The sequence below is a fragment of the Meles meles genome, chromosome X (assembly GCF_922984935.1).
Source record: "Meles meles chromosome X, mMelMel3.1 paternal haplotype, whole genome shotgun sequence".
Lineage (NCBI taxonomy): Eukaryota > Metazoa > Chordata > Mammalia > Carnivora > Mustelidae > Meles > Meles meles.
In genome coordinates, this window is record NC_060087.1 from 42,337,259 (window position 1) to 42,362,554 (window position 25,296).

Genomic DNA, 25,296 nt, shown 5'->3' on the forward strand with positions numbered 1-25,296 from the left:
TCACTCCTGGGGAAGTGGCCCATTTATTGAGGTCTGGGAGGGCAGGGTGACAGAGTGGGAGAGGGAGATGTTAGAGCTTCTCATCCGCAGGGTCTTGGCAGGCAGGCACGTGTAGACATGGCCGTTCCTCCTCCACCACCAACCTCTGCCCCTGCAGAGGTTCGCACCGCGGAAATGGTGTCCCCCAGAAGGTCACGTTCTTCTCACCCTGACCTTCGACCACGGTAATGGTGGGCCTGGGGCATTAGAGGGGGAATGGAGGGGAGAAACTCAGGGAAGGCACGAATGCATTCGACAAACTCTTATTGAGTGCCTACTGTGTTCAACACTATTTGTTAGCTATGAGATACTGGGCGGTTTCTTTATCTTCCCTGTACTCATCTGAAAAATGGGAATAATTGGAAGAATAATAAGACCCAGCTTACTGGGCTAAGTGAGGATAAGCGAGTTCATTTTGGTCAAGTGTTCAGGGTAGTGTCTGGTACACAGTAAGTACTCAATAAATGCTAGTAATTGTTATTCATTAACAAGAGCTACCTTCTCCTACCTCCAAATCCCTTTACATCTCTCCCTATTGCCCACTGGGGAAAAATCAAAACGAAACAAAATGCCTTGCCCTGGTATTCGAGGCCTTGTTTGGGGGCCCACATGCCTGCCCCAAGCCAATCTTTCTCTCTTCCACTCTATCCAGACTTAGTCCCACATTCAGAATGGTCTGTGCCTGGCTTGTTCCTCCCACGAGACAAGCATTCCATTCATTCACTCTCACCCCCGTTCCCTCAATCAAATCCATTCATTTCTCTACTCTGTCTGTCAAGTGCTTCCTGCCTCCACTCAACACCTCTAACTCCTCTTCAGGACCCACTAGAAACCCCAGAGCTGGAGAGTATTTCCCAGATGGCAGGCCTTCCATGAGTTGAAAATCTCCCACTTCATCTAGTGGCTTGACGTATGTGGAAATAAAGAAGGGAGGAGTGAGTGTTTTTCTGCTCTCTAACACCTGGGCCACCCAGAAACCAGCTTTGGGAAATGGTCACCAGGGTCCAGGACTCTGCTCACACAGTCTTGACACTGGGAATGCCTTTCCTGACCCCTTCCTGCAGGGTGAGACCCGATCAGCTTCCTGGCTCTGGGGCAGGGTGTCAGCCCCTTTTCCCTGTACCAACTGCTCTGCATCTGCCTTCTGGCAGGGCCCTGCCGACCTGGAGCCCTCAGGGAACCCACAGGACCTGGGTTCTCTGTGTCTGCAACTGTCACAGAAAAGGCCTCAGGCATCTTGGGGTGGTGAGACGTTGAGTGAGATGCGGGGGGACTGAAGGAATGAGTAAGCGGACCGAGGCCTGAGTGACCGAAGGAGCAAATGGAAGTGTGGGTAACCAAGAGGGCTGAGTGCATGGTCACAGGAAGGACTGAGTGAGTGGCCGTGTTGGCTGAGGGACTGAATGAGAGACTTCTGGAAGAGCACAGAGGCCACATGTTCTCCCCTCAGGAGCCTCTTTCTCAGCTGCTTCTTTAGTGTCTCTCCTCTTGGGCAGGAGGGAGATGAATGATACTTGTCAAGGCAGGCACCTTAGACCCAGTGGCGGATGTCCTGGTTGTGGGGAGCTGAGCTGACTCTCCCACCCTCACTGCTCACATACGGATCTCGTGACCCCCTTCCTGGGCACGTTCTGCCCCCTGACTCACGCGAAGTTGGGGAGTTCGGCCGTGCAGCGGCGCTGGCGGGTGCGGACGGGGTTGGGTCCGCACGGAGGCATGCACAGTCCCCAAGAACTCCACTCTGACCACGAGCCTTTCACTGCAATGAGTCAGAGTGAGAGGTTTCAGTGGGGTGGTGAGAGGGAGATGGAGAGAGGTGGCAGGGACGCGGGGTCCAAGGGAGAGGCAGATCCCCCCCCCCCCCCGCTACATAGGCTGCCCCATCCTCACAGTGGAGTCTGTTGGGGGCACTCACATCTACAGCGCTGGATGTCATAGCAATGACGGATGTCTTGCTGTTCCCCGGGGCACCGCCGGCCATCAAAATTACGGCCCTTGCAGCTCCTCCAGCGTGACTGCTGGCCCGGGATCTCCATACAGTTTATACTGCCTATGCTCCTACGGGTGCAGGGGCTCCACTCCTCCCAGGAGCTCCACTGTCCATCCACTGCAGAGACAGGGAGCCAGTGAGGGGATTTGGAGGAAGGAATGACAGCTGGGGGAAGGGGCGGCAGTGAGGAGAGGTGGGGGCCGAGGCACTGGGGCTGGGAATGGGGACATTTGAGGCAGGAACAAGGCATCAGCAGTGGGAACCGGGCAGCAGGGGTGGGTGAGGGGCTTAGGCACAGAGACGGCACATCTCGAGCTACTGACCAGGGCAGGAAACGGCTGTGTTGCAGATGTGGGCTCGAGTGGCCTCACCAGCACAGGGGGGGCCCCCATGCTGGGGCACAGGGTGATCACACTTCCGGCTTTCCAGGGTCTGGCCCAGGCCACAGGTCACAGGGCAGGAGGTCACGGGACCCCATGGCCCCCAGCCCCCAGCCACTGTAGGGGTGGGGAATAGGTGTGAGAAGAAAGGCCACCTCCATCCCCCACCCCCCTCAGCCCCTAGACCCTTGAGGCAGACTGCCCCAAACTGAAGGGTTCCACGGTCACATGCTTGAAGATCTCTGTCCCCTGAGATGGCAGAGCATCTGTGCCCGAATCGAAAACAGTGTGTCAGGGGCCTCATCCCTGCGTACCTGGGCAGGGTGGCAGGTTGGAGCAGGGCCGGGTGTCATGCTCTGACCCTGGGCATGGCTTCCCAGGAGGCTTCTTGGAGGGCTCAGGTGCAGAACACGTGCGGCTTCGTCTCTGGGTAGGTGCTTTGGGTCCACCATTGCAGGACCCCGAGCAGGGGCCCCAGGGACCCCAAGCGGCCCACGCCCCATGTACTGTAGTGGGATAGGGGGTGTGGAGAGACACCAAGTATGGTCACAGTGTGCTGAAGTCCTCCCACCCTGGAAGTTCCCTGCCGTAACCCCCCGGTGCCTGCATCAGTGGCCTTCACTCACTGGGGCAGACCTGCTTGGTATCACAGGCCTCAGACTCCTGTGACATTCCTGGGCAGTGGCCCCCACACTTGGGGGCAGGTTGATTACATGCTCGCTGACGGGTGTGGGTCCCTTTGGAACAGGTGACAGAGCAAGGCGTCCAGGGCTCCCAGTTGGACCAGCCACCCATCTCTGTGGGAGAGAAGAGAGGGACAGGAGGGAAGTGGGGCCATCATTCAGGGGTCCTTGCTTCCTTGTGTGCCCCATGTCCTCTGCCACACACATTGCCTTCCTGCTGGTCCTGTTGCTTCAGCTCTCACCACAGACTGTCCGCCCTCCTCCGGACAGTGAGAGGGATCTGTCACACCTGGAGTCAGATCACCTCTCCTCTGCCAGCCAGCACCCAGTAAAAGCCAGTGTCCTCACCATGGCCCACAAGGATGGGGGGGAGGGGTCTCCCCTTGGACCTTGCCTCCCACAGCTCTCCTCCAGCCACACCAGCCTCTTCCTCAGCACAGGCGGCGCTATCCTACCCTCGGGGCCCCTGCCCTGACTGCGTTCCCAGGGCCAGCCAACCAACAGTGCTCGGCCTCCTCGCTGAGCCTCCTCACCAGGACAGCATGGCTGGTCCTCGCAGGCCTGCAGCTGCCACTCCAGGGTCCCAGGCTCCACCTTCTCGGCACACTGCCCACCGTGGCCTATGCAGCGCCGGTGCCGCAATTGGGATCCCTCGGTGCAGGTCACCGAGCAGGGGGCCCATGCAGACCACGGGGACCATTGTGGGAGCCTGTCAAGGGGAGTGCACATGTGCTACTAACCTGAGATGGCCGGGGCGGGGGGGGGGTGCAGCGTACGGGACTTCGGGGCGAGGGCAGACATAGGCTGGTGTGCAGGATAAATGTACGTGGAATGGATTGATCAGAGCACCTACCCCTCAGGGATGCTGGGGATCGAACGGGAAGAGGAGGGCACACATTAAGTACTTAATAATACCACTGACCTTCATGATCGGGGACCTGGAACCCTTTGAAGTCCCCCAAGGCTAGTGCCGGACGTGCAGTAAGCAAATGTAGGACTAAGGGCCCAGAACTGCTTCAGAAACCTACTAGGCCACCACCATGCTTGGTAGCTGGCAAATGGAAACTTCTTAATAGAAGCCATGGTCCCAGTGAGCTTAGAGACCCCGTCAGAGATACCCCAGGTCTGGGGCACCTGGGGCGGCAAGGGGGGCATCTCAGTCAGTTGAGCGACCAGCTCTTGATTTCAGCTCAGGTCATGATCTCAGGGTCGTGAGATGGAGTCCCACATCAGGCTCCACACTGAGCATGTGGAACTCTGCCTCTGCCCCTCCTCCTGCTCTCTCTCAAGAAAAAAATTTTTTAAGAAGAGAAATACTCCAGGGGCGCATGGATGGCTCAGTGGGTTAAGCCTCTGCCTTCGGCTCAGGTCATGATCCCAGGGTCCTGGGATGGAGCCCCACATCGGGCTCTCTGCTCAGCAGGGAGTCTGCTTCCTCCTCTCTCTCTCTGCCTGCCTCTCTGCCTACTTGTGATCTCTGTCTGTCAAATACATAAATAAAATCTTAAAAAAAAAAGAGAGAAGAGAAATACTCCAGATCTCTCCCCGGCTCCATGCACAGCATAATACTAAATAGCTGTCGACTGTTGACCTTACTAGGGGCCCAGGGCTGTCTTCCAAAACCCTCAAGCTCCCCACTCCCATGGTGTATCTGGGATATATGCTAAGCTGTGGGAAAACATGTCTGGCGTACAGTAAGGGCTCATTACATGTAGGCTGGCATCATGATTAGGAGCCTAAAGCCACCCTCAGAAATCCTCCAGCTACCCCTGACCTCTGCAGTGCTTCCAGTAGGCAGGAGGGGCTCAGTAAATGTAAGTTATGGCAGTGGTTCTCAAGCAGGGGTGACTCTGCCCCAGAGCGGCGGCGGGGGTGGGGTGGGGTGGCATTTGACAATATCTGGAGGATTTGGGCTGTCACCATTGGTTGCGGGGAGTTGCTCCTGGCGTCTAATGGGAGGCCAGGGATGCTGCAAAACACCGGCTTTGCGAAGCACAGGTCAGGTCCCCACAGCAAAGAATTTTCTGGCCCTCAATGTCAGTAGAGCCATGGCTGAGAAACCCCAAGCTCTGGTCGCAATCGGAGCCTCGGAGTCACCCTTGGGAACTCCAGAGAAGGAGAGAGCCCAATTCTGGGTGGCCCTTGTACCCCAGGCTCCCCCTCACCTGCATGCCTGACAAAGCTTGCTGCCGGGCTCCTGGAAGCCATAGGCAGGGTTGAGACAGCAGTCTTTCACACTGACACCTCCGCCCAGGAGGCCCTTGCACATGCCGGAGGACTCCTCATACTGGGTGTAGCAGAATACAGTGGCTGAGCCTGGAACAGGGTGGGGGGGCAAGGTCAGCGGTGTGATGGGTCCCGGCGCCCCTGCGGGCCAGCTGGACCCTCCTGCACTCACCTGTGGCCGGCAGCAGGATGAGCAGCAGCAGCAGCAGCTGAGGAACGTGCCCCCGGATGCCCATGTCGAGCAGTGCTACCCTACAGGGGAGGAGGCCTGGCTTTGTACGGGCTGACCTGGCTCTGGGATCCCTGGCAAAGAGGAACTGGACCAGGAGGAAGTGGGCGGGTAAAGGGCAGCTGGAGTGGAGTGGAGGGGGCGGGGAAGGGGGGGATGAGGGAGGCGGGGGGGGGGGGGGCGGGGGCGGCGGTGGGCGCCATGCAGGGTCCCAGCAGTTCCGATTTCTCTACTGGCACCTTTGCCCTGGAGCCTCCTGCCCCCCACCAACTTCCTGTCTCACTCCTGGTCCAATCTTGCTTGTCACTGTATCCCCAGCAAACACGCCCTGCCCACCAAATCTTTAGCACTCAATCAGTGTCCCCTGAGCACATTCTTACTGAGAGGAGATGGAGCATAAACTTCCTAGCTGTGTGACCTTGGGCAAGTCGCTTGAACCTCGCTGAGCCTCAATTCCCCCTACCCCGGAAATGCGGTCTCTACCACAACGATGGGGTCAACCTCACAAGGGTGAAAGGAGCTCAGTGCGGTGCTCCTGAGTGGGGCAGGCAGCAAGATCATTGCTTCATCCCCTTTCCTGAAAGTGAGGTTGCCTGCGGTCATCATCCAGGGCAGGGGAGGTCAGCAGCAGGGGAAGTGAGAAGGGGAACTGAGAAGAGTGTGGGGAGAGGGTTTGAGAGTGAATTGGGGATATCAGCTGTCCCAGGGCTCCAGCTGGGAACACCCCCTCCCCACTGGCCTGGGGGAGGGAATCAGCTTGGCTGTGTTGTTTCAGAGTAACTGGGGAGAGGGGACAACCCCAACCCCCAAGCCTACAGCACAGAGTGTGTTGCAAAGATTGGGAGTTTAAGATTTTTTACAAGTCCTCAGAACAGTGCCTGGCATGCAGTAGGTGCTGTGTGTTAAATACCTTCATTCAACACTTGCTAAGCCCCTACTGGCTGTCAGATGCTGTTCCTGGCACTGGATGGAGCAGAGGGTAAGACGGTCAGAAATCCTGGCCCTTGAGGGGCTTATGCTCTAAAAGAGACAGACATAGAATGTCCCCTCTCTCAAGAGGCCTTCCCCAGCTACCCTTTTTTATGGGATCCCTGTCACTCTGTAGTGCAGGGGCTCTCAAACCTTAGTGTGCCTCAGAATCATCTGGAAGGTATGTCCAATCAGAGTGCTGCCCCCCGACCCCCGTTTCTGATTCTGTAGGTCTGGGGCGTGACACGAGAATGTACATTTCTAACAGGCTCCTAGGGGACGCTGCTGCTGCTGGTCTGGGAGGCACACTTCAAGAGCCATTCTAGCCACCGACACCTCTAACTCTTCATAGACGTCATCTGTAAAAATGATGCTAAGTGCTCCTTCTTTTACTGTTCAGTCCTCTTTAGCCCCTTTCCATGCAGGTAAAACCAAGCTCCATGGACCCACTCTTTTTTTTTTTCCTTTTTTTTAAATAAAAGTAATCTCTACACCAGTCATAGGGCTCGAACTCACAACCCCCGAAATCCAGAGTTGCACGCTCTTCCAACTGAGCTGGCCAGGAGCCCCCTGTTTTTTTGTTTCTTATTAGCCCTGATGAGTGGAACTCCAGAGCTCACTTTAAAACCAGGAATCTCTTTAATGAACAAAAAGGAGTCAAAGAAAGTTAGGAAGGCAAGGTCTTGTTTCCTCTGCATTCGTGGAGGGTGAGATACCATTCTGCAAATTAGCCCAGAGTAATAGACTTTGATTTGGTCAGGTTGTTAAAAGAGAATGTTCTCAAGAATGTTGGTCTGCCGTTATGGGGCGATCAGGTGTGTTGACATCTGTATTCATTACACATGTACTGTTTCCTGATCAGACAGGCATAGTTTTGGAAGCACGTTTTGAACAAAGGAGCTTTGTTAAGATTCCAAGACTTTAGACCTCAGCGCTGTGTTATCCTGTGGAAAGAAATTCCCCCAGAAACCTGTGATTCCGGTTGGCTGTTTTTTTCTAATCACTGGTCGCCCCGGTAATAATGTTATAATCAGTACTTCCTTTGCGCCTAAACGGTATACCCCGAGAACTCCCCGTGGGAAGAGAACCGTTGGCGCTTTCTTTCCCTGTTTGCGCAATGAAATGACTGCAGCTTTCTTATCTAAACAGCATGAGCCAAGTCTTTTCTCATGAAATTATTGCACTGATGATGACATACTTATCTGTTTCTTGTCCAATGGCCTCACTAAAACACCTGCTTGCCAAAGGGCAGGGGTTTGTGTCTGGTTTGGTAACTGCTGGGTCAGCCAGGCTCGATAAAGAAGCACTGGACAGATAAACCACTCGTCAAAATTCTAGAGAGATTCCGATGCGTGCGACGAAGAAGAGTCTGGGTTGGAGGTAAAAAATGTGGGCATCACCGGTGGGGGGATTAAGTCGTGTCTCAAGTGCTGGGACTGGACCGGAGCACCCTGGAGAGGGCTTGTGAGAAGAGGGAAGGGAATCCTAGGTGAAGCCCTGGGAAACTCCAGAATTTCAAATTTTGGAGAACTGGGAGAGGACAGCACAGGGGATGGAGGAGGAGAGACCAATGGAGGAAGTGGCTTTTTTCCCATGCCTGGCACACTCGATCCGTGGTCTCTCATATAGTCTCATTTGGTCTTAGTCATTTTCTCTTACTTTTTTCCTTAACACAGTTACACACACAATTCTGGACCTGCAGCCTCTACCAGGAGGCTCTTAGGAACAGGCACATGTACATACTCAGTCCCACAGCCTCTTGGACCGGACCTTAGTCACACGCTCATGGTCATTTTCTCTGTCATGGATTCCTGGTTTCCTACTATTAGTGTCACACACGCACACACACACACGTCTTAACAGCCTCCCTCATTCAGCCACGATCACCAACATCTCTTACCAGTTTCTTATATGCACACAAACGCAGTCACGCCTTTAGATGATTTTACCACTCAGTCCCTGATTTACAGCCCCTGCTGGTCTCTCAGGAACTTTCTCGCACACACGAACTCAATCACCACCTCTCCTACTCCTTCTCACCCAGGCCCCCATATCTCACACACCCACAGTCCCTGGTGGAAGCTAAGATGCACACGCACATACCATCACACAGTGCCTCAGACGCTGCTTCGGTCACCTCATCTCACATCTCAAGTGGCGTGCAGCACATCCAGGCCTCATTTATGGCCTCTGAGTGTCTTGCAGAAACGTTCACACACACCCCCACACAACCAATCTCTCAGCCACTGCCTCGGTCGCCCATTCACCATTGTTGTCACTCTTCCTTGGTCAGCCTCTGCCATCTGTGGTCACTAATTCCCAAGTGCCCTGAGGCTCTCAAAGTGTCACACAGTCTTTCCGGCTGGCCTTCGTCCTTTACGCCATCGTTTCCTCAGCAGCAACACTTGAACATGACTAGGGCCTCACCCACTTCTCCCACACACCAATCCCCCCAACCCCAGGGTCTTGTCTTCTCTGTTCTTCCCACACATAAGGCGTCCCACTGAAGTCCCTCATGACATGTTTCACATACCTGCACACGTGCCCACACTGCTCGGCCGTTGGTTCTTCTCTCATGTGGCACCATGCTCCTCCTTGGCTCTCACTCAGACACTTATGTGGTCTCTCATACTGTTTCGGTCACTCGGCCTTGCCATCCTTTTCTATGCTGTCCCAGTCCCCAAACCTCTGGGCCAGACTGGAGTAGTAACTGTAACCAATATGCCACTGGTCTCAGGTACACACACACACACGCTTACAGCCTCATGCTCCCTCTGTTAGAGCCAATTTTTCCTCAGTTTCTCACACAGTCTTTGCCAGTCTCACATGAATGGTGTTCACATACACGGTCACGCATTCTTGGATCTTGGGCCTCACAGCCATTTTCTCTCACACAAACAGTTCTTTTCCACAAGGCTTCCAGGACCTCAGTTGCTATGACAGCCTTGCATGAAGTTTCACACACCATCCATCTCCCAAACGCAGTCACCTGCTTATTGACAGGCAACCTTCTCGCTGGCACCCAGTCCCTGACCATCTGTCTCTGCCACACCTTCATGCCCGTATGGGCTCACATCTTGTTCTGGTCACTCAGTCTGTCTTGCTCACTACCATCAGCCTGTCAGACAGTGTCGGGGGGTGCCGTTCCCGCTACCTGTGCCTAAACGGGATGTCCCGCGTACCTCCAGACTCTTGAACCTTAATCCGCACTCGGTCTCACAGTGATTTTCGGGCACAGGGCCATAATTTCTTACATAGGCCTGGTGTCATTTGTGGTTACAGCTGCCACTCACAAACACACGCGACTTCACACACACACACACACACACACACATGTGATTGTAGCTTTCCACACCTTCTCTCTTCTTCGCACGCTGGGGCTACCAATCTGTAGTGTCTCCGGCTGTTTCCCACGCATGCCGTCACGCTCTTTCTCACGGTCAATTTCACACCCTCGCTGCCTTTCACAGAAGTTCACGCCTGTCACAGTCAGTCCCAATGGCTTCGGGGGAAAAAAGGCTAGCAGCCTCCAGCATCACCTTTAAAAATATATATTTACAGGAACAATTCCCCATTCTCTGGGACTCTTAGAAAAAAAAAAAGATCCATTTTTGGGCAAGTAAAACAAACAGTGGAGACAGGTGTAGCACCGTCCCCCAAATCACCAACCCCCAGGTCCCCAGGCTCGGGCTGGGCTGGTGCTGACAGGAGGTGAGCCCAGGAGTCCTGTGAACCCACCTTCTCCAGCCTGGAATTCAGATAGGACTGGATTTATGTCCCCCATTCCTCCCTCCCAACTCCAGGGACACTTAAAGGGTCCTTTGTACCCGCCCGCAGGAAATTGGGGGGCTGGGAGGGAGGGAGCTGAAAATACACGTTTGGTATCAAAAATAAACACTTGGGGGTGGCAGGAAGATCCCCCCATCCCTCCTTCCCACCCACCCCATCTCAGATAAAGGGAGAGATGCTCTCCTCTCCCCTATTGAAAAGCCCTGTTTAAAAATAGATTATACTATCAAAATGGCAAGGGGTGGGGGACAAGGAGACCTGGAATACTGGCTGGAGGGGTCCCCCAGACGGGAACCAACTCCCCAAAAAAACCCTCCATTGGGAGGTAACAGGCAGGACCCCAGGAGTTTGGCAGACACAGGAATGGCTTCTCAGGGGGAGGAGAACAAAAGGGGCATTCCTCCCTGGCCGAAAAGGTGGTATCCGAGAGAAAGGCTGGGGAGGTGGAAATTCCTACTTCAAGGGTGTGAGTCTTTCCTTGGCCAAGATTCCCAAACCACGGAATGGCACAAATTCTTCCTGGGCCGTCGGGTGTGGCCAGGAATAATAAACGACAACAAGGTACCTTTTCCACTCACACCCCAAAATGGAGACACGGCTCCCTTAGCTTCCCAAGGACTGGCTGAGAAATAAATAAAGGTCCTTCTCAAGCCAGACCCCGATTGTCTCATCTTGAGGAGAAAATGTGGAGATGGGGGAGATGTCCTCACCAACCCCTCAAAAGGGTTAGGCCAGGCTCCTCTCAGTGGCCTTCAAAAAATAAATAAATAAACCGTCCCCACCACTGCTGTAGGAGACGTGTAAGGGCGGCCACTGGGGAACTGACCAAGAAGAGAGAAGTTGTATGTTTCCTGTGGAAGGGTTACTGAAAGATTTTTTCTAAGAATTCCTACCCCATCACAACTAGAGCACAAGTCTGTCAGCTGAACTATGTTTCTCCTTGAGACGGCTGGCTGGAGAGAAGTTCAAGGCCATGGATGGAGTGACCCCAGAAGGGGGTGGTGGTGGTGGTGGTAATCATGGCTTCTGGGGCCCTGGGGAGAGCACCACTGGGGTTGAGAGGCCATCCACGCTGATGGAAGGGATGTGCACCTGGGCGCTGCCACTGGACGGAAACTGGGGACAGAAATAGGGAAAGATCACGCATGGGGGCCATGCTGGGGTCTCTCACCCTCTCCGACATGGGGGAAAGGGATCCTACCTGGAAGGAGAGCTTGGCTGGGCTACGGGGTGCAATGGGACTCAGGGTGCTCCAGAAGTGAATGCTGGGGGGCAGCGAGCTGGGTGTCAGCAGCACCGGGGTCTGCGGGGAAAGGGTGGTTGGAGCTCAAATGAGTAGAGAGCAGGTGTGGGAAGATGGAAGGAACTTGGCTCCAGTCCCACCAGATTTCCCACTCAGCCTTCTGAGCTCACTTTCCCAAAGTGTACAGGCTTACCCCCTGACTGCTAAGATCAAGCCCATGATACCTCTCCAATGTTACAGACCACCTCTCCCAGCTCCTAAGAACCCACCTCCAGCTTCACTGGGCGAGATCACCTATAAGACCCCATCCCATGTTGTTCTCAAACTCACACGTCACCATCCCATCAGCTTAGGATCTACCTCCAATTCTTACATCCCACCAACCCATACCCCTCACAGGAAACCCACTAAGGAAATCCCAGCCCCAAAAGCCCCATGCAGGATCCCCAAGCCATGCCCCAACCCAGAAGTTTTGCCCTGCCCAAGGCCTCCCGGTCCCCGCCCACAAAACCCCCCAGATCTGCCCATCATTCCAAAAGCCCACCCTTTGCCCCGGCACCGGAGACCAGCTCCCCCTCCCCATTAATCAAGCCCTGTCCCTCCAGCCAATGGCACTCGGAGGCTCCACCCTCCCGCTCACCCAGAGAGGACTGCACCGGCCCTTGCAGTCTAGCTCCTCCCTTGCCCGCCCCATCCCTTCACAGGCACTCACCAATGTATGCGTAGGTAGCAGGGACGGGGTCAGCGCCGGCCCCGGCGCCTGCAGCCCAGAGCCAGTTCCCGATCCTGGAGTCCGTTCGGGTCCTGGCCCACCCAGCAAGCTGGGGCTGAGTGGAAGCTCCAGGTCCCGGGGCTTCCGGCCTTTCGGAGGCTGGGCAATCTCTGTGCTGGAAGCAGTGGAAGCCGGGAGGCCGCCCACCGGCGCTGCAGTCTCCATGACGACCGCGGGCAGCCGGGCTGGCACGCCCTCTGCAGGAGGGACTTCCGGCCCGGCCTTAGCGGCTTCCTGCACAAACCCCGCCTCCCCACCGACTGCGGCTTCCAACTCTTCCTTGGGCCCGTCCACTTTCACTTCTGGGGGCAGTGGCCTGCCTGACCCGGGCTCCACATTCAGCTCTTCTGATTTAGGGTTCTGGGCCTCGGGTGGGGTCAGGATGACCTGGTAGAGGAGGGGGGGCGGGCAGAGGGGGCGCGTAAGGATTGCTGGGCTAGTGAAGCCAAAGACTTGTCTTGGAAGGACTTGTCCTTCGTATGGGGCGGGGCATGACTACACATCAAGACAGGTCCACCAGCAGGACGTGACACTTTGCCGAGGATGTGAGGCTGCTTCTGGGGAGGCTTCTCTCTGCGGGACAGGGCTTCCCCTAAGGGTGGGCCTCCTGGGGATACTGCCCTCATTCATGAAAGCAGTGGTTCTCAAAATTTTGCTTTAGGGACTAGCAGCATGTGCCTCATCTGGAAACTAGTTTAAAAAAAAATTCTCGCGTTCGTCCCCTGATCCACAGAATCAGAAACTGTGTGGGGGGGGGGGCGGATGGGCCCCAGAAATCTATCGTTTCAAAAGCCCTCCAGGTGACTCTGATGAATGCTAAGCTGAGAGAACCCATGCATTAAACAAATACGTTCTTAGTACTTGCATGGCTCTCCTCCCCAACCCTTTCTCCCAGGGAACTTGGGTGTCCCTCCTTCCATGGTATCTAAATAGAATGTCTATGTCCCTTCTGCCAGCAGCCCTCCTCATCTGGGAATTGTACACCCGCCCTCCTACTGAATTTCCATCTTCCAGTCCTTACCTGCAGAGGGAGGCCAGCCTCCTCGGCCTCCAGGCAGGCCTCCAAGGGGCTGGGACTGGTGCTCCTGCTCCCAGACGGGGGCACTACTGCTCCCGAAGGGGCAGTGTTGGGGAGCACGGAGGCAGGCCGAGGATGAGGGGGCGGCTGTGGCTGTGGCTGCAAGGACTGGATGGTGAAGGTGGAGTAGAGGCCCGAGCGCATGTACTCATTCCGGCTGCTGCGCGCCAAGCCCCCGGGGCCCGCCATTCCTGCACCCTTGGGTGTGCCTGGTTTCCCAGAGGCTGTGTCCCCAGGGGCAGCATGTACAGCAGTGGGGGCCACATTTGCCACAGTAGAGGTGACAGACACCTCGGGCTGGGGCGGGCAGTCCTCAGTGGAGCACCTCGCGACTTCAGGGTAGGACACAAACTTGTAGACAAACTTCTGGCCACTCACTTTGCGGATGATGTTCTGGGAAGGGAGGAGACAGGATAAAGGTCCTTAGAATTCTGAGAGGGCCGCAGTGGAGGGAGGGTATGGAAGAGGGGGCGGAGGGGTGTCTCCTAGGGTCTTTCTTGCCCCTCTCCTAGCTTTTTACATACACACCATTCTACCAACACATCTGCCCCCAAGTAGGCACCCCCCCAGCCCACTTCTCACCCACATCTTTCCCAATTTGGGGGCTCCTCTCTTCCCCTCCCTCTGTTTCTACCTCTCTTGCCCACTGTGATTCCCCTCTCTTGTAGTTTTCCCAGTTTCTCCCCTTTCCCCCCTCTCCCTTCCACAACTCTTTCTTTAGTCTACTGCCCTTCCCTCCATGTCTCCTTCCCATCCATCCCTCTCCATGTCTTCCCATCACTCTTCATCTCCATCTGTTTGGTCCCCCAACTCCCTCCTCAGAGACACACTCCCACACCCTATAGCACCTCTCCACAAGAGGCCCCACCTAGGGGAGCCAGCGCAGGGACAGGCTTTCCTCCTGGCTCCCGGAAACAGGAGAGTCTGTGGGCCAACAGGGTCGGGCCTTGGGGGTAGCTGCCAGGACAGCTGGGGAGTGTGGCTGATGCAGTAAGACAGGAAAATGAAGTAACTGATGTAAATATTGGAAGAGATTAAATAGAGAAGAATATAGCAGTGAATTATTAATAAAGAGGATTATTTAAAGCTATCGATAGCGCCTGGGTGGCTCAGTGGGTTAAAGCCTCGCCTTCGGCTCAGGTGATGATCCCAGGGTCCTGGGATCGAGCCCTGCGTCAGGCTCTCTGCTCCTCAGGGAGCCTTCTTCCTCCTCTCTCTCTGCCTGCCTCTCTGCCTAGTTGTGATTTCTGTCTGTCAGATAAAATATTTTAAAAAAGATTAAAAAAAATAAAGCTATTGATAGAGAGGTAGAACAGCACAAGGTCACTAGGGAGGACAGGCTGAAGAGCCTCATTCTTTGTTTTGGGGCTTTTTCTGAGTTGTCATAATTTATTTCTGGACTTAGCTGTAACTGAGGAGCCTCATTCTTAATACTGCGGTACAGGTTTAAGGGGTGCCTGGGTGGCTCAGGTCATGATCCCGGGGTCCGGGGATCAAGCCCTGCATTGGACTCTCTGCTCAGTGGGGAGCTGGCTTCCTCCTCTCTCTCTGCCCCCCATCCCACTCATGGGTGCTCTCTCTCTCTCCCCCTCACTTGCTCACTCTCTCAAATAAAGAAAATCTTCAAAAACGTTAAAAAATACTGTGGTACAGGTTTAAGCTAAGGCAATTAGAAAATGAAGTGAATGAAAGCAACCAGACAGGAGCATTAAAATACTGGTATAAATACTGGAGGGAACCTCAAGGCTGGCTGGGTAGATCGCAGACCATGTCTGAGATATTTCAGGATAGGTCTGGAGGGTCTCCGGAATGCTATGGTGGTCTCAGGGCACAGAATGAGGTAGCCTCAATATTGTTTTGGTGGTTTCAGCTAAAGGAATAAAATATGAGAATGGAATAAATGCTATGATTTATGGTGTGCAGCACAGGTCCAGGACTGTTCTGGGGGACAAAAGGCATCTGGGGGGCACCAAGGCACCCTAGAGACATCTTAATGCTGGTCGGGTATGTCACAGGGTGGGTTTTTGTTTCTCAGAAAATGAATGAAAAGGGAATATTCATTAATATTGCTTTGGAAGTTTCGGATAAAGAAGAAAATGAGATAACTGGTCTATTGTGAGGGATAGGAAATCCAGCACTTGTCTAAATATCTGAGAGGATGAGGAAAATGTAAAATTTAAGCTATAGGCATAAGAGGATAAAATACTAAAAGCTGGGGTGGGCTAGGCCAGTGTTGCTTTGGGAATGCATGAGAATGGAGTGTGGAGCTGGCATTATATGTTGTTCTGGAGGTCTGAGAAGAAAAGAACTGACAAATGCGTTCACTATCCTAGAGAAGGAGATAAGGAAAAGTTAGTATAATATTGCCATGGACGTTATGGTGCTAGGAATAAGATTATTCTGGAATTCTTTTTCTGGAATAAGAGCAGATTATGAAATGACTGAGGCGTCCAGGACTGGTCCAGTTCCAGGAGACAGGATAAGGAAGTCATTATTATACTGTTTTCCAAATTTTTAGCTATAGGAATAAGGCAAGAAAATGAAATGTTATGTGGGGGGTAGTGGAACAGCATGACCTTGGGGACCTCAGAAAAGGGGTGAGTAGGGGTATTAGTATTACTATGAAGGTTTCAGCCTTAAAGCAGTAAGACAGAGAAAATACCTTAGACTGGGGTGCCTGGGTGGCTCAGTTGGCTAAGCGACTGCCTTCGGCTCGGGTCAGGATCCCAGGGTCCTGGGATCGAGCCCCATGTCAGGCTCCCTGCTCAATGGGGAAGTCTGCTTCTCCCCCTCCCCCTGCTCATGCTCTTTCTGTCACTTACTCTCTTTCTTTCAAATAAATAAAGAAAAGAAAAGAACAAGAAAATACCTGAGATAAATTTTGGGGTGCCCAACATTGATCTGAGAGTATGAGAGGGTAGGGTAAAAAATAGTAAACTCTGTTTTCAAAGTTATAGCTACAACAATTAAGATAGGAAAACAAAATAACCGATATAAATGTTGTCAGCTTCCAGTCCTGGTCCCAGAGGCCTTACCTTGTCATAGTAGTAACGCAGGGCCCGGCTGAGCTTGTCGTAATTCATGTTGGTCTTGTTCTTACGCAGCCCCCATAGCCGGGCCACTTCCTCAGCATCCACCAGCTTGAACTCACCGCCATCCCGTGAGGTCCACGAGATGATGTGGCCGTTTCCCTGCTCTCTCAGCAGCTGCAGCAGAAACTGCCACAGGGTCACAGAGGGGTCCATCGCTGGCGGAGTGCTCACGCCATCCCAGGGGTACCTGGAGGGCAGACGGCTCAAAGCTGAGAGGCTATGAACACAGGAGGCAGCAAAGGTCAGCAGGAGGAGGAGTTCTTTCTTTCCATCTTGTTTCCGCTTCTGTTCCCAAAGCACCATCATTCCCTAAACACCCCTCACACTACATTCCACGTGCCCTCAGCCTGGCTTTGGACGACCCCCCCATCATGGAAGGAGACTTCTGGGGACAAGAGGATGGTGTGAATGTGTGAATGTAGTTTGCATGTGAGACAAACGTGAATTTGGGGGAGCCAGAGGTCACACTGTGGTAGGCAAAACAGTGGCCCCCTCAGAAATGTCCACATCCTAATCTCTGGAACCTATGATATGTTATGTTATGTCCATGGTAAAAGGAACTTTGCAGGTGAACTTAAGGTTCCTGTAGTTTCCTCCTATTTGCAGGGGATACATTTCGAGACCCCCAGTGGATGCCTGAAACTGTGGACAGTACCAAACCCTATATATACTACATTTCTTCCTATACATATACACACAATAAAGTGTAATTTATAAATCAGGCACAAGAAGAGATTAACAATAACTAATACTAAAATAGAACAATGATGGCAATATACTAGAATAAAAGTTCTGTGAATGTGCTCTCCCAGTTTCTCATTGTTCTGTACTTACCCTCCTTTTTGTGATGATGTGAGATGATTAAATACTCGTATAACGAGATGAGGTAATGACGTAGGCACTGAGACACAGTGTTAGGCTACCACTGACCTTCCGATGACAGGTCAGGAGGACCATCTTCTGCTTGACTGCGGGTAACTGAAACCGCAGAAGGCAAAGCTGTGGATTGGGGGGGTACTACTGTACAGACCTTAGGGAGATTGTTCTGGATTATGTGAGTGAGTTGAATCTAATCACAGGAAATCTTACTAAAAAAAGCAAGAGGCAGAAAGAGAGCTCCGAGAGCTGCAATGACAGAAGAGGCAGGAGAGATTCAAAGCATGAGAGAGACTTGACCTGACATTTACTGGCTTTGAAGATGGAAGAATGAGGGGCGCCTGGGTGGCTCAGTGGGTTAAAGCCTCTGCCTTCAGCTCTGGTCATGATCCCGGGGTCCTGGGATCGGCCCCGCATCGGGCTCTCTGCTCCGCGGGGAGCCTGCTTCCTCCTCTCTCTCTGCCTGCCTCTCTGCCTAGTTGTGATTTCTGTCAAATAAATAAAATATTTTTTAAAAAAAGAAAAAAAAAGATGGAAGAATGAGGCTCAAGCTGGGGGAATCTGGTGACTTCAAAAAGGTGGGAACGACCTTCAGCTGATTATCAGTAAGGAAACAAAGACCTTAATCTTATAACCTCAACAAACTGAATACTGCCAGCAGCTTGCATGAGCAGGAACCAGATCCTGCCCTGGAGCCTCCAAAAAGGAATGCAGCCCCGCCCATACCTGGGTTTCAGCCTGGTGAGGCTGGGCTGGACTTCTGACCTCTGGAGTGCCAAGATAATAATTTGCATTGCTTTAAGCAGTTCTATTTGCAATAATTTGTTATAGCAGGAGTAGAAAACTAGCATAGTGTCCCTCACCTGAACATTTTCATTTGCAATCTCTGCCACATTAAATATCAAGTTTTTCCAGGAGGTTCCTCCTGCCAGCCCCTTGCAAAAGCTGTTCATGCCGTGTGGGGCTGCTCTCTTCTCTCTAAAAGTCTTCCCCATCGTTCCAGTCCCAGCCACCGGAACCTGGCCTTTCTGAAGCTTTCCTGAAACTCAATGCCTGCTTTCTTCTGTCAACTTTCCACTCCTTGGGCCTGTTACTGTCCCTTTGGGTCCTCCTTCTTGGTAACAGCAATAACTAACATTTGCTGAGTTCATAATGCTTGGCTGGTATTGTTCCAATCAGGCAATATGGCCTACCAGACAATCACTCAGGCTCTAGAACCAGACTGCCAGGACTGGAATCCTCATTCTGCTACTTACTAGCAGTGTGGCCCTAGGCATATTCTTTCTCTCTCTTTTTTTTTCAAAGATTTTATTTATTTATTTGACACAGAGAGAGACAGTGAGAGAGGGAACACACACACGGGGAGTTGGAGAGGGAGAAGCAGGCTTCCCGCTGAGCAGGGAGCCCAATGCGGGGCTCGATCCCAGGCCCCTACAATGATGACCTGAGCTGCAAGGCAGACACTTCATGGACTTAATTACCCAGGGGCCCCGACCCTGGACATATTCTTTAACTTCTTTGTGCCTCAACTTTCCCATCTTTAAAATAGGGATAATAACAAGCTCACCTGTAAAATAGGGATACTAATAATACCAAGTTCACAGAGTTATTCTACAGATTAGGTATCATGTGCTTAGAGTATGATAAGCTTTTAATAGAATCTAGTTTCCAATTTGTTCATAATTCCTATCTGCTATTCCAAAATCCCCCAAACTCTAAAAAACAGAAAACTTCTTGGGGTGCCTGGGTGGTGCAATCAGACAAGCACTTGACGATTGGTTTGGGCTCAGGTCATGATCTCAGGGTCATGGGATCCAGCCCTGCATCGGGCTCTGGGCTCAGCGCAGAGTCTGCTTAGGGATTCTCACTCTCCTTCTCCCTCTGCCCTTCCCCCTGTGCACGTATGAGCTTGCTGTCTCAAATAAATAAATCTTAAAAAAAAAAAAAAACCACAACCAAAAAACCAGAAAACTTCTTTATCACCCTTTGGGCAGCAAAACCAGATTGGAAATCAATGAAGTCCTTTCCGGTCTTTAGTGATCCTCACTTAGTGCTGACTGTTCCTACATTCTGCTACAGAAATCTGAATGTGGCTGATTACTGAGGGCGTTATGTAACATTTTGTACGTGCACCTTGTTACCTTTCTAAAATTTGAAAAATCTGAAATTCTGAAACACATCTGGCCCCAAGGGTTTTGGATAAGGGCATGCAGTCCTGTACTGCTATTTTTATAGGTACTGACTCATGTATCTTTCATCACAACTCTGGGAAAGTAGGCGCTCTTTATCATCGCTAATTTACAGAGGAGGGAGCTGAGGTACAAAATGTCCGATGATGTCCTATGGGCCATGGAGCCCAAGTGGCACAGCCAGGATTTGGACCCCATGCGGTCAGATTCCCATTATCTAAGCATGTAAACTGTTAGGCTAAACTGCTCTGATGTTGCTCCCTTAGCACGTCCCCACCCCCCAACCCCAAAACTGCCCTCTTTGCTGAATTGGAGGGTGAACTGGAAATGAACAAGGAGCTTCCTATTCCTTAAGGAACAAGTTTTCATCAATCGACTGTTCACGGGCTGGGACTGTTGGGTTAAGAATAAGACCTTCCAAACCAGGTTTAAAAGAACCATCCTTCATTCTTTAATCTGTAATGAAATACACAATATGATCGGCATGAGCCTCTCTTGGTCTGAGCTCTTTTGAAGTTCACTGGGCGGACACAGTTTTAGGCCATTATACAAGTCACAAAGCCATGAAAGTGTCCACATTTGAGAGTCCTGTCATCAGAGGCTTTACTGAGTTGACTTCAAAGACCTGCTTGTCTCAGAGGCACAAAGAGTCCAGTGTGACTCCTGGTGGCCAAGACAGGCAATGTTACCAGATCCTCTTCCAGCCGTGATCGGACCTACTAATTAAGGTAAAATCTGACCGTTTGCTCCAAGCCTTGACAGCACACAGGGCTTCACATTTTGTTTATCGTATTTTCCACCTGACCCCTCAGAAGAGGCCTAGTAATGTGCCTCACTCAGGTGTGTTTATGTCTCTTTGTCTCATTCATTCAGCAACCATCTATTGAGTGCTTACTGTGGGCCGGGGGCTGGGTGGGGATACAGCAGTGAACAAAACAAAAATTCTCATCTCAGTGGGGAAGACAATTAAGGAAGAAGATAAATGAGTCAAAGAGTAAGTCAGATGGTGAGAAGAGCTATGAAAAAAGGAGGCAGGGAAGGAGCGGTTCTTTCTGAGAAGGGTAGTCAGGGGAGGGTAGGCCCTGAGCAGGTGACATTTGAGCAAACACCTAAATGAGGTGAGCGAGTCGGTCTGCGACGATCCGGGGAACAGGGTGATCCAGGCAGAGGACACCGCTAGGGTGAACGACCCTGAGGCGGGAGCGCGCAGGGCAGGTCAGAGGAAGAGCAAGGAGTCAGGCAAAATCAGAGAGGAAGGAGTAAGGGTAAAAAAAAGTAGTAGCGAGGTGAGAAGAGAGGGGTTATGGGGGCCCGGCTGAGTGAGGCCTTTGTGGGCCCTGCCAGGACTCTGACTCTGAGAGAAGGGTCACAGGAGGGCTGTGAACAGAGGGGCAACAACAGAGGGGCAACAGTGACCTGGACTGTAACTGGATCCTTCTGGTTATTGTGAGGAGAACTGGCTGGAGGGCCTGACGAGGCTACGGCAACCGTCCAAGTGAGTGATGGCCGCGGCTGCAGTGGAACTGGGGAGGGATGGCTGAGTTCTGGAGAAATGTGGAAACAGAGTGAGCGGGACTTGCTGGTAAACAGTATGGCGGAGGGGCGGGGGGGGCAGTGAGAGAGACATCATCAAAGGTGATTCTAGGTGTGTGCCCTGAGTGCCTGGAAGGATGGAGCTGGGACCCTCTGAGATGAGAGCACGGCAGGGGAGCAGGGTTTGGGGCAAGATCAGGAGGTCAATTCTGGAGATCTCAGAGGCCTGTTAGACACCTACATTCATACTATGAATAATGATGTGAATTTTGAAAATAGTCATACAACCCTTACTGTGTGTCACACACCGTTTTCATCATTTAACTCATGTAATCATCACAGCAACACCGTGAGGGCAGGCGTTATTATGATCCTCCCATTTTCCAGAGGAGGAAATAGGTGCAGACTTCAGTCACCTGCCCCACGTTATGCAGCTGGAAGTTTGCAGACTTGGGGTTCAAGCCCAGGCAGTCTGGCTGCAGGCGGTGGTCCCAGTGCTTTACAAGAGCGGCTCCTTATAAAGTGAGACAGAGAGGCAAGACCCTAGAGGGTATCGGAGATGGTGTTTCCCATGGGGTGAGCAGGGAGGGTTCCCCGAGGAAGTGTCCTGCTGGCAGAGACCTCAAGGAGGGGAGGTAGCAAGCCACGTGAACATCTGTGGGAAGGGCCTGTGTATGAAGACTAAGGTGCCCACGAGCTTGGCACCCTGCATCATGGGCACTGTGAGTTCACCCAGTTTCCATCTCTGAGGACGTGTACATACCCTTCCCCCTTCTCACACCTGATGAACTCTTTATTATACGATCCTCAGGTTCTCCTATCTCTTGGGCAGAATGAATTCCTCCTCTGTGTGATCCAGTGTGCGGAATAAACCTGTTTGCTCTTGCAAAGCCCTTCTCTCTGGCTCTCTGGTCTCCTGCTCCTCTGCCCTGTTCTAGCTGTGTGACCTCGGGCGAGTTACTCAACCTCTCTGGGTCTGTTTCTGCATCTGCAAAATATCCTCCAAATACATGATTCTCAAAGGCTTTTGTGAGGATTAAGTGCCAATATATGTAAAGGACTTAGAAAAATATCTCTGGCATGTGGTAGACACTCGATAAATGTTAGCTCTCAGCTCATGTATTAGCTGTTTCCGTCCCCCGACTCCCCAACCTTATGTATTACCATGGCCTACACCATCTGGTTCCCATCACCGCTCTAACCTTGTCTCCTGCCTGCCTCCCTCCCTCCACTCTGCCCCAGCCACACTGGCCTCCTCCGTGTTTCTTGAATGCACTAGGCATAATCCCACCTCAGAGCCTTTGCACCAGCTGTTCCTTCTGCCCCTAGAACACTCTTCCCCTAGACATGATGGTTTCCTCCCTGATCTCCTTCAGGCCTTAATTCAAGAGTCACCTTCTAAGGGAGGCCTGCCCGGTGCCTGAGATTTCAACCACCCCCATATTCTCTCCCTGTCTTCCCTACTTCATTTTTCCCCTTAGCGCCTGTCTAACATACTATCTAATTTTACTTACTGTTTTATTTATATAGTCCGTCTCCCCTACTTTTAGCAAACGTCTGCTCCACAAGGACAGGAATTTCTGCCTGTTCTGTTCCCTGCCATATCCCTAGCACCTAGAAGAGTGCCTGGTACTCAGTAGGTGCTAAGTGTTTGCTGAATGAACAGTCCCAATTAGCTTCTTTAACTAGCTCTCATATGCCCTCTTCATCTCCATCTTCTCCCCAATCCTGATCTGTCTAAAATAATATTTTTCACATTCATTCATGTGATAAAGTCTTACTGGGCACCTACTATATACTAGGTGTATCTACCCAGCAATAAATAAGTGGACAAGAAACTGTAAGCCCTCATGGGACCCCTGTTCTAATGGGGAGGGCCAATAAATTGGTAAACTACACGGTGTGTCTGATAGCGACCAAGGGCAAAGGGACCCATCAAGCCAAGAAGGGACCTGAGGCCTGCTATGTATGCAGGTTCAGATGATCAGGGACAGGCTGACATCTGAACAGAGCTCTGAAAGGAATTATGCAAAGATCGGGGGTAGAGCGTTCCAGGCAGAAATCAGAGCCGAAGCAAAGACCCTGAGGCTGGACTGCATCTGCTGCATCTGGGAATGAGTGAGGAGCTCAGTGTGGCTGGAATAGAGGTGGGATAATAAGGTGCAAGAGGTGAGGTCAGGGAGGTGACTTGTTTTATTAACTCCCAGGGATGCTTCACACTGGAGGGGGTTCTGGTTCTGATTCCTCCGTTTTAGAAATGAGGAAGCGGAGGCAGAGAGAAAGTGGTTAAGTCACTCAGGTCATAAGCTGCTGTGATTGGGGGTGGATGGGTGCTGAGACAAGGTGTGGAATGGAGACAGCTCTGCAGCCCCGGGGAGAACGGCAAAAACAAAAGCTTGGAGATGGCAAGTAATTTGGTGTTTAAGGAGTGGGATCTCAGGTGGGATGGGATTAAGTGAGAGAGGGGAGCCTCAAAACTTAGTCTGTGCTCTGAGGGGCAGCCTAACTGTGTACTTGCCTCCAAATAACATATTGAACCCCCTATGCTGAACTTTCCTGGGCACCTATCTCACAGGGTTGTGGTGAGAATTCAGTGAGCTCACTGATACAAAGTTCTCTGCCAGGTACCTAGTAGGCGCTCAGTAAACATTAGCTCCTAAGGGCATTATCACTATCTCTGATGCACCCACTTATTGAAGGGAGGCAGACTGTCTTAGGGGTTAATGATGTGTACGGGGGGGGGGGGTGTATTCTCGAGTAAAAAAGCCCTGGGTTCAATAAGCACAAGGGAGGAGCCACTGATGGGGGGGGGGGGGTGGTGGCGGGAAGGCATGGACTGATCCATCACAAGGAAAAAAGGGGCAAAATAAAACCCCCTCCTGGAAGAGGGATTACAAAGCACACTGGACTCAGGGGAGGGCATGGGGTGTGTGTGCCTGAATGCAAGCACATGGGTAGCAGGGAGGCCAATGAACAGATCCGCTGCAAAGGCGGGGGTGGGGAGTGCAAAGGCCCATCTTATTGGGGGGTGCAAGGGGAGCAGAAAGGCATACTGACTGTACCACAGTAGATGGGGTGAAAAGCCATCACACAGACCAATTAAAAGGAGAAGAGAACGAGGCCATGGACTGGGCTACTGAAAATGGGGAGATAAAAAGCACTGATCTGACTCACTATTAAAAGGAAGGGAGAATCCCAGGGACTGGGGCAACAGTCTACCAAAAAAAAAAAAAAGAAAGGAGAAAAAAAAAAAACAGGTTAGGGCAATGGGCTGATGACTAGGAGGATGTGAGTACAGGCATTTAGACGGGTCCACCGTAAAACAGAGTGTGTGATAAAACCGTGGACTAATGCGCTGGGGGACTGGAGGAGGCAGGAATACAACTTCACAGATTAACTCACTGTTAAAGGGGGTAGGGGGTGTACAACGCCATGGATTGATTCACTACAAGTAAAAGGAGTGGTGGAACAAACAAGGCCACAGACGGGGCCCTTGAAAGTTAAGGACGGGAGAAAAACATTCAGATGCACCTACTGTCAAATAATCAGACAATGCTAGAGACTGCTCTCCTACAAGTGGGGGTGGGGGCAGGACCACGGACGAGTCCACTGTACGGTGGGGTGGGGAGAAAATACAAGCCCGCAGACCGATCCATTATAAAACAGGAAGGGGGGTCAGGCCACGGTCAGATCCACTACAAGGGGCGAAGGGAGGGGACAATACCACGGGCAGGTCCACCAGCCGTGGTGGCGGCGGTGGGCAGTCGAACACCAGCAGGCCACCGGCCAAGCCACATCCCTCGCGCGGGGGCGGGAAGGATACACCGGGCCCTCCACCCTCCAAGCCCCGGGCTCACCTGTGTGTAGCGCAGTGGCAGTATTGGCAGCTCCGGGGGGCGGGGGCTCCATGCGCAGCCCCACCGCCCCCCAGGCCCGGGCTCCGAGGCGGCGGCGGCGGCGGCGGCGGTGGCGGCGGCGGCGGCGGCGGCGGCGGCGGCGGCGGCGGCAGCACCTAGAAGCCGCCCCTGCGTTTCCTCACCGCTCACGTGGGCCTACGGGGGAGGAGCCGAGCATTCTGCTGCTCGTTGATTGGACAGAGCGCTTGGCTCAACTACGAGGCTTCCAGGGTTGGGGAGGCGGGTCCTGCCCCACAGAGCTGTGCCGTGATTGGTCCAAGGGGAACAGATGGAACGCAGATGGCCGCTTGC

The 25,296-nt window shown here is 52.6% G+C and overlaps 2 protein-coding genes across 4 annotated transcripts; both read right to left on the reverse strand.

Moving 5' to 3' along the window:
* LOC123935577 (complement factor properdin) lies at positions 1-5,654 on the reverse strand. Its single transcript, XM_045996516.1, has 9 exons — positions 5,491-5,654; positions 5,258-5,408; positions 3,626-3,801; positions 3,036-3,206; positions 2,724-2,915; positions 2,353-2,526; positions 1,955-2,146; positions 1,687-1,798; positions 1-236 (listed from the first exon to the last, which is right to left on the reverse strand). The coding sequence occupies exons 1-9, from the start codon at positions 5,552-5,554 to the stop codon at positions 71-73; spliced, it is 1,398 nt and encodes a 465-aa protein (XP_045852472.1). The 5' UTR covers positions 5,555-5,654; the 3' UTR covers positions 1-70.
* Positions 5,655-10,051: 4,397 nt separating this feature from the next.
* Positions 10,052-25,067, reverse strand: ELK1 (ETS transcription factor ELK1). Of its 3 annotated transcripts, none has more exons than XM_045995137.1 (6): positions 24,946-25,067; positions 16,434-16,677; positions 13,342-13,791; positions 12,261-12,707; positions 11,507-11,608; positions 10,052-11,421 (listed from the first exon to the last, which is right to left on the reverse strand). In XM_045995137.1, the coding sequence occupies exons 2-6, from the start codon at positions 16,641-16,643 to the stop codon at positions 11,323-11,325; spliced, it is 1,308 nt and encodes a 435-aa protein (XP_045851093.1). In that variant the 5' UTR covers positions 16,644-16,677; positions 24,946-25,067; the 3' UTR covers positions 10,052-11,322. The 3 variants fall into 3 exon arrangements, with proteins under 3 accessions (XP_045851093.1, XP_045851094.1, XP_045851092.1); XM_045995138.1 differs by having other exon boundaries at positions 16,434-16,707; positions 24,946-25,064; XM_045995136.1 differs by lacking the exon at positions 24,946-25,067 and having other exon boundaries at positions 16,434-17,306.
* Positions 25,068-25,296: the final 229 nt, after the last annotated feature.

Excerpts from the sequence above, each read along its gene's own strand:
- LOC123935577 (XM_045996516.1), bottom strand. The coding sequence starts at position 5,554 with ATGGGCATCCGGGGGCACGTTCCTCAGCTGCTGCTGCTGCTGCTCATC. Across the intron at positions 2,527-2,723 it reads CAACCTGCCACCCTGCCCAG|TGGCTGGGGGCTGGGGGCCA; the intron begins GTACGCAGGGAT and ends CCACCCCTACAG. Across the intron at positions 237-1,686 it reads GCCGAACTCCCCAACTTCGC|GCCCACCATTACCGTGGTCG; the intron begins GTGAGTCAGGGG and ends CTAATGCCCCAG.
- ELK1 (XM_045995136.1), bottom strand. The coding sequence starts at position 16,796 with ATGATGGTGCTTTGGGAACAGAAGCGGAAACAAGATGGAAAGAAAGAA. Across the intron at positions 12,708-13,341 it reads AGGCTGGCCTCCCTCTGCAG|GTCATCCTGACCCCACCCGA; the intron begins GTAAGGACTGGA and ends CTCCTCTACCAG. Across the intron at positions 11,609-12,260 it reads TGCTACCTACGCATACATTG|ACCCCGGTGCTGCTGACACC; the intron begins GTGAGTGCCTGT and ends CTTTCCCCGCAG.